General features: G+C 40.1%; 1 protein-coding gene across 2 annotated transcripts in view; it reads right to left on the reverse strand.

Moving 5' to 3' along the window:
• LOC106600410 (transcriptional adapter 1-like) overlaps positions 1-4,612 on the reverse strand; it is a 19,596-nt gene extending 14,984 nt beyond the window's left edge. Inside the window, exons 1-2 of one of the 2 annotated variants that reach the window (XM_045714770.1) lie at positions 4,506-4,612; positions 164-255 (exon numbers count right to left, since the gene is read on the reverse strand). In XM_045714770.1, the coding sequence (XP_045570726.1) occupies positions 164-255; positions 4,506-4,612 (199 nt within the window). The remainder of the gene's footprint in view (positions 1-163; positions 256-4,505) is intronic. The other variant, XM_045714771.1, reaches the window with a different exon arrangement.
• Between the last annotated feature and the right edge of the window lie 3,126 nt (positions 4,613-7,738).

Genomic DNA, 7,738 nt, shown 5'->3' on the forward strand with positions numbered 1-7,738 from the left:
TTGTTCACAGTAAACACTCACTGGAAGTTGCACAGAATTTTCAAAACGTTCAAGTTTGCGCTTAGCAGACCTGAAATTTGCTCAGTGTATACATTTTTGTGTGAAGACCTCTCGTCCAACCCACAGAAACAGTCAGAGAACGTTGAATCATTTCTCCACTAACCGTTGTCTTGTGCCAAAAGGCGACGAGCCTCGATGTCAAACTCTTCCTTGCTTATCTTGTGTTTGAACCACAGTTTCAAGTTCGCCCAGTAACTATAAAAGATGCAATTGAGGAAATGAACATTCATGACAACGTTAGCTAAACATTCAGTAAAGTTAACGTTGAAGCGGGCGCATACTAGGTTCGGTTTTCTCCTGGCAGAACTTGGCTTGGCGAAGTGAACGTCTGTGCCTTCACATACTCTCTTAACCTGTTTGGGATAGGGGGCAGTATTTTCACGGCCGGATAAAAAACGTACCCGATTTAATCAGGTTACTACTCCTGCCCAGAAACTAGAATATGCATATAATTAGTAGATTTGGATTAGAAAACACTCTAAAGTTTCTAAAACTGTTTGAATGGTGTCGGTGAGTATAACAGAACTCATATGGCAGGCCAAAACCTGAGAAGATTCTATACAGGAAGTGCCCTGTCTGACCATTTCTTGTCCTTCTAGGGCATCTCTATCAAAAATACAGCATCTCTGCTGTAACGTGACATTTTCTAAGGCTTTCATTGGCTCTAGGAAGGCGCCAGAAAGTGGAATGAGAGCTCTCCAGTCTCTGGGCGAAAAACAGCAGGGGTTTTTGTGAGTGGTCCTTCTGGGAACAATGACACTGAGGCGCACGTGCACGAGACGACTCCATTTTTTTCTTTCAGTGTTTGAACGAATACGACGTCGCGCGGTTGGAATATTATCGCTATTTTACGAGAAAAATAGCATAAAAATGTATTTTAAACAGCGTTTGACATGCTTCGAAGTACGGTAATGGAATATTTAGAAATGTTTTGTCACGAAATGCGCCTGCGAGTCACCCTTCGGATAGTGACTTGAATGCACGAACAAAATGGAGCTATTTGGATATAACTATGGATTATTTCGAACCAAAACAACATTTGTTGTTGAAGTAGAAGTCCTGCATTCTGATGAAGAACAGCAAAGGTAATCCAATTTTTCTTATAGTAAATCTGAGTTTGGTGAGTGCCAAACTTGGTGGGTGTCAAATTAGCTAGCCGTGATGGCCGGGCTATCTACTCAGAATATTGCAAAATATGCTTTCACTGAAAAACTATTTTAAAATCTGACACCGCGATTCTGTATCTATAATTCTTAAAATAATTGTTATGTATTTTGTGAACGTTAATCGTGAGTAATTAAATAAATTAACCTGAAGTTTTCGGTGGGTATGCTAGTTCTGAACAAAACATGCTAATGTAAAAAGCTGTTTTTTTATATAAATATGAACAAAACATGCATGTATTGTATAACATAATGTCCTAGGAGTGTCATCTGATGAAGATCATCAAAGGTTAGTGCTGCATTTAGCTGTGGTTTTTGTGACATATATGCTAGCTTGAAAAATGGCTGTGTGATTATTTCTGGCTGGGTACTCTCCTGACATAATCTAATGTTTTGCTTTCGCTGTAAAGCCTTTTTGAAATCGGACAATGTGGTTAGATAAAGGAGAGTCTTATCTTAAAAAATGGTGTAAAATAGTCATATGTTTGAGAAATTGAAATTATAGCATTTTTAAGGTTTTTCGTATTTCGCGCCAGGCGCTACCATTGGATATTGGTGAGGCGGAACATCTGTCCATAATTAAAAGACCTTCACTTAAAAAAAATTGCAATATTACGGTTTGTCCCTCAAGACACCGTAGCAACATAGCCAGTATACACTTCCTCAAAATAGTCAGAATGAATATAAGATTAATTAATAAATTGTCATTCATTTGGACGTTTTTGCAGAAGAGGCCTTAGTCGCGCCATATTACATCTAACTGAGATGTTCGTTGCAGCATTTCTGAAGTAAAAAACGAGTCCGCTCTCGTTCAATGACAATACGTAGTTCGAACACGCCTGGTGTTCAAATTGATGGCGTTCAAATTGATGGCGTTCGTTGCGGAGCAAGAGTTGAGTGGAGATGAACGGACTCAGTCGTCCTGATGAGTCGTTCCCAGCTAGCTAGTTTATGCTTGTGGTTAGAAACTTATCTGCTGAAGTTGGATCTTGGGACTGTTCAGAATTATTCAATTTTAATCTGAGTAATTGTTCTTTTTTTATACCCTTTCCACTTGTACCCTTTATACGTCATACCTGTATACAGGTTGAACATGGCCGATTTGGACACTCATAAACTCCTAAATTGGAACGCAATGGCTGTACAGTAAACATGCTATACCTGACTTCAGAGCTCAGGGTCTCCGCCTCACAGCTCTGTATGGGTTTTGACCGACAGACGCTCTGAACTTGAGCACAGAGTGCCACAAGAAGTTCACCCCATCCCTCCTGCTAATTGGGACTTTTGCAAATGTTTTGTTTTCGGAGTTTGGGAAATGCTATAAATAACGAGGACACCCGTGAGGCCAAATGTGCACTTAAAATTTCCATATCACAAAACTCATGTAATATACAGCGTCAACGTTTATGATCACTATGTTTTATGTCATTACAAGATGACATGGCATTATACACTGGGTTGTCCTGAACAGAATGAGCCTGTGTGTTGTTTTGTAAAGAAAATTTGCTGTGGACCACGCATCAGAATGCACTCATAACTCCATTCTATGCGCACCAAAAGTACGATCTGCTTCTCTGAATTGCCTTATGAAAGCTTAACACTGTAAAATCGTATTTCATAATTTAGCTAGTGATGTTGGCAATAAAGCAAGCTTTCAAATTATACCCACCTGACCCAGATTGTGATTTATAATGGAATGCGTAAACAGTAGAACAAAAACGCCTCAAAATATATGCACGAACTGTTCCGGATGGATGCGGACGCCTTTCGTCGCACAATTTTACATCTACCTAAGATGTTTGGTGCAGTATTTCTAAGTGGAAAAATGTACATGAAAACTAGTCATCTGCGATCGAATGACAAACACTTAATTGAAAAATCCCTACTGTTGACCAATCACTGACGGAGGGTTGTAGACTTTGAATACCGAACTAAGAAAAAATAGTGTGTGCTCGAAACAGCCGAAAAATCCCTGCCGAACGCCCAACAGTTTTTATTTGATTTATATGCGCGAACCGTGTACTCCCGAGTCGATATTCACGTAATAAAAAGGAATTCCCATCGACCACAAATTGGTGGAAACAAACATTTTCAGTTGACCTCCAGTGTATAGGAACTAACTTTGTCATTTTTTTATTGGTGTTAAAATAAAGAAAGTATGCTGTTTGGAGCACTGGGCCGTCGTTTGAGATTACTACTTTTTCATAACGACAAATGTTCATAATGTAGCTATGACTATTGTCTACAGACATGTCGATGGACTGTAAACCAGACTTTTAGACTTGCTTTCAATGAGAATAACAAAGTCATTACACATATACTTTTTAAAATGTAGTTTTTTACAGTAATTGGCTAAAACAAGCAGACAAGAAAATTGCATTTGTAAAAAGAGCCAATGGGGTAACCCAGGTAACCACAGGTTGTTTTCCGCGATGTTATACTTATGGGTGTGTTGGTAAATTCACTCTGGAGTGCCAAACTGCGCTCTGGGCGTTGGTAAATTGAGAGCCATGTCAGATTGCCCATTAGTAAATTCAGAGGTTCTCTCTCGGAGCATTCAGAGGGCACCGTGGACGCTCTGGCCGAGGAGTAGAGTTGATCCGAGCGTTCTGAACTCAAACCGGCAGTCAAGCCGTTTTAAGCTCCCGAATGGCACAGTTGTCTAAGGCACTGCATCTCAGTGCAAGAGGCGTCACTACAGTCCCTGGTTCGAATACAGGCTGTATCATAATCCGGCAGTGATTGGGAGTCCCATAGGGCGGCGCACAATTGGCCCAGCGTCATTCGGGTTTGGCCATCATTGTAAATCAGAATTTGTTCTTTACTGACTTGCCTAGTTAAATAAAGGTTAAATGTAAAAAAAAAAAAAAATTAAAAGCACCTAACCTAAATAAAGTTGGCTAGTTTGCTAGCTACTTCCAGACACAAATAAGAGAACAGTCTGACCATTTCACTCACCCTTGCGGGGCTGATTTTCATGGCAACAATTTTAATTACTTTTTTTGCCGAAATTTACAGACACCGGTCATATTAAACGGGTGTTGCGCGTTCGGAAATGCATCAGTTATTCTGCACACTCAGGCAAGACGCTCTGAAATCGAGTAGATAGCCAGAGTGAATTTACGAACGCAGCCATAATACCGACTGGGTCAATAGATTGGGAAACAGGCTTCAGCTAGCTAGATACTAGTTTTAGTTAACAACTTTCGAAATAGGAAAGTAAAAAAATAAAATAATAAAGTGCAAAGACAACATCAAATCAACCAATGGTTGCTTACTTACTGTTTAACATTATCACCAATTGCTTCAGTTAAATGTTTCTTGGCAATTTCAAGCTCAGTAGTATGGGCTGCCATAACGACGTCTATACAAGTGTTCGACGTTATCATTCCGCGCCTGGGCTGCATCTTCTTCTTCTGTTATCGGAAGTGTGTGCATCAGCAAAAGGTGTAATAGCGCCATCTATGAACTTGGAATATAAGAAAACACACACACACACACACACACACACACACACACACACACACACACACACACACACACACACACACACACACACACACACACACACACACACATGCATACACACACATACACACACGCTTCTGAAATTACCATTTCTTGCCAGCAGAGAGCACACATGCCTCAAGAGACAGTGCTGTGTATTATTAATTACAGTGCATTCGGAAAGTATTCAGAACCCTTGACTTTTTCCACATTTTGTTACCTTACAGCCTTATTCTAAAATTCATTAAATAGTTTTTTTCCCTTCATCAAACTACACACAATACCCTACAAAGCAAAAACAGGTTTTTAGGCATTTTAGCAAATGTGTTAGAAATCAAATGTATTAAATTCAAATGTATTTTAAGAAGCACCTTTGGCAGTGATTACAGCCTCAACTCTTCATGGGTATGACGCGACAAGCTTGGCACACCTGTATTTGGGAAGGTTCTCCCATTCTTCTCTGCAGATCCTCTCAAGCTTTGTCAGGTTGGATGGGGAGCGTCGCTGCACAGCTATTTTTTATTTTTATTTAACCTTTATTTAACTAGGCAAGTCAGTTAAGAACACATTCTGTTTTACAATAACGGCTTAGGAACAGTGGGTTAACTGCCTTGTTCAGGAAGTATTTATGTAAATGTAATTTTTCATTCAATTTTTTTGATAAATGAGCAAACATTTCTACTGTGCCTTGCGAAAGTATTCACCCCACTTGGCATTTTCCTATTTGTGGCCTTACAACCTGGAATTAAAATACATTTTGGGGGGGGTTTATATCATTTGATTTACACAACATGCCTACCACTTTGAAGATGCAAAATATTTTTTATTGTGAAACAAACAAGAAATAATAAAAAAAACTGAAAACTTGAGCGTGCATAACTATTCACCTCCCCAAAGTCAATACTTTGTAGAGCCACCTTTTGCAGCAATTACAGCTGCAAGTCTCTTGGGATATGTCTCTATAAGCTTGGCACATCTAGCCACTGGGATTTTAGCCCATTCTTCAAGGCAAAACTGCTCCAGCTCCTTCAAGTTGGAAGGGTTTCTGCTGATGTACAGCAATCTTTAAGTCATACTACAGATTCTCAATTTGATTGAGGTCTGGGCTTTGACTAGGCAATTCCAAGACATTTAAATGTTTCCCCTTAAACCACTCGAGTGTTGCTTTAGCCGTATGCTTAGTGTCATTGTCCTGCTGGAAGGTGAACCTCCGTCCCCTCTGGAAGACTGAAACAGGTTTCCCTCAAGAAGTTCCCTGTATTTAACACCATCCATCATTCCTTAAATTCTGACCAGTTTCCCAGTCCTTGCCTATGAAAAACATCCCCACAGCATGATGCTGCCACCACCATGCTTCACTGTGGGGGATGGTGTTCTCGGGGTGATGAGAGGTGTTGGGTTTGTGCCAGACATAGTGTTTTCCTTGATGGCCAAAAATATACATTTTAGTCTCATCTGACCAGAGTACCTTCTCCCACATGCCTTTTGGCGAACACCATACATGTTTGCTTATTTTTTTCTTTAAGCAATGGTTTTTTTCTGGCCACTCTTCCGTAAAGCCCAACTCTGTGGAGTGTATGGCTTAAAGTGGTCCTATGGACAGATACTCCAATCTCCGCTGTGGAGTTTGCAGCTCCTTCAGGGTTCTCTTTGGTCTCTTTGTTGCCTCGGATTAATGCCCTCCTTGCCTGGTCCGTGAGTTTTGGTGGGCGGCCATCTCTCGGCAGGTTTGTTGTGGTGACATTTTCTTTACATTTTTTAATAATGGACTTAATGGTGCTCCGTGGGATGTTCAAAGGTTCAAATATTTTTTTCTAACCCAACCCTGATCTGTACTTCTCCACAACTTTGTCCCTGACCTGTTTGGAGATCTCCTTGGTCTTCATGGTGCCGCTTGCTTGGTGGTGCCCCTTGCTTAGCGATGTTGCAGACTCTGGGGCCTTTCAGAACAGGTGTATATATACTGAGATCATGTGACAGATCTTGTGACACTTAGATTGCACACAGGTGGACTTTATTTAATTAATTATGTGACTTCTGAAGGTAATTGTTTTCACCAGATCTTATTTAGGGGCTTTATAGCAAAGGGGGTGAAAACATATGCACGCACCACTTTTCTGTTTTGAATTTTTTAGAATTTTTTTAAACAAGTTATTTTTTTAATTTCACTTCACCAATTTGGCCTATTTTGTGTATGTCCATTACATGAAATCCAAATAAAAATCCATTTAAATTACAGGTTGTAATGCAACAAAATAGGAAAAACGCCAAGGGGGTGAATACTTTTGCAAGGCGCTGTACAAGCCTGTTTTTGCTTCATCATTGTGGGGTATTGTGTGTAGATTGACGAGGGAAAAAAACAATTTAATACATTTTAGAATAAGGCTGTAAGGTAACAAAATGCGAAAAAAGTCAAGGGGTCTAAATACTTTCCGAATGCACTGTACATACTGTTTTACTCATTATGTATAATACTGTATTCTAGTCAAGACCATCCTATTCAACAATTGCTGTACATATACAATTCTATCCTATGTTTTTTACAGATATACTACATAATCTATCCACATAGTGTCCATAATGTCTATACATCCCATCACATATACCGTATTTATTCAGAGCAAATATATAAACGCATCAATTTCAACAATTTTATTGAGTTACAGTTCATATAAGAAAATCATTCAATTGAAATAAATTCATTAGGCCCTAATCTATGGATTTCACATGACTGGGCAGGGGCGCAGCCATCGGTGGGCCTGGGAGGACATAGGCCCACCCACTTGTGAGCCAGGCCCACCCACTGGGGAGCTAGGCCCAGACAATCAGAATTTGTTTTTCCCCACAAAATGGCTTTATTACAGACAGAAATACTCAGTTTCATCAGTTCTCCGTGTGCCTCGTCTCAGACAATCCCGCAGGTGAAGAAGCCGGATGAGGAGGTCCTGGGCTGGCGTGGTTACACGTTGTCTGAAGTTGTGAGGCCGGTTAGACGTACTGCCAAATTC

The sequence above is a fragment of the Salmo salar genome, chromosome ssa03, assembly GCF_905237065.1.
Source record: "Salmo salar chromosome ssa03, Ssal_v3.1, whole genome shotgun sequence".
In the NCBI taxonomy this organism is placed as follows: domain Eukaryota; kingdom Metazoa; phylum Chordata; class Actinopteri; order Salmoniformes; family Salmonidae; genus Salmo; species Salmo salar.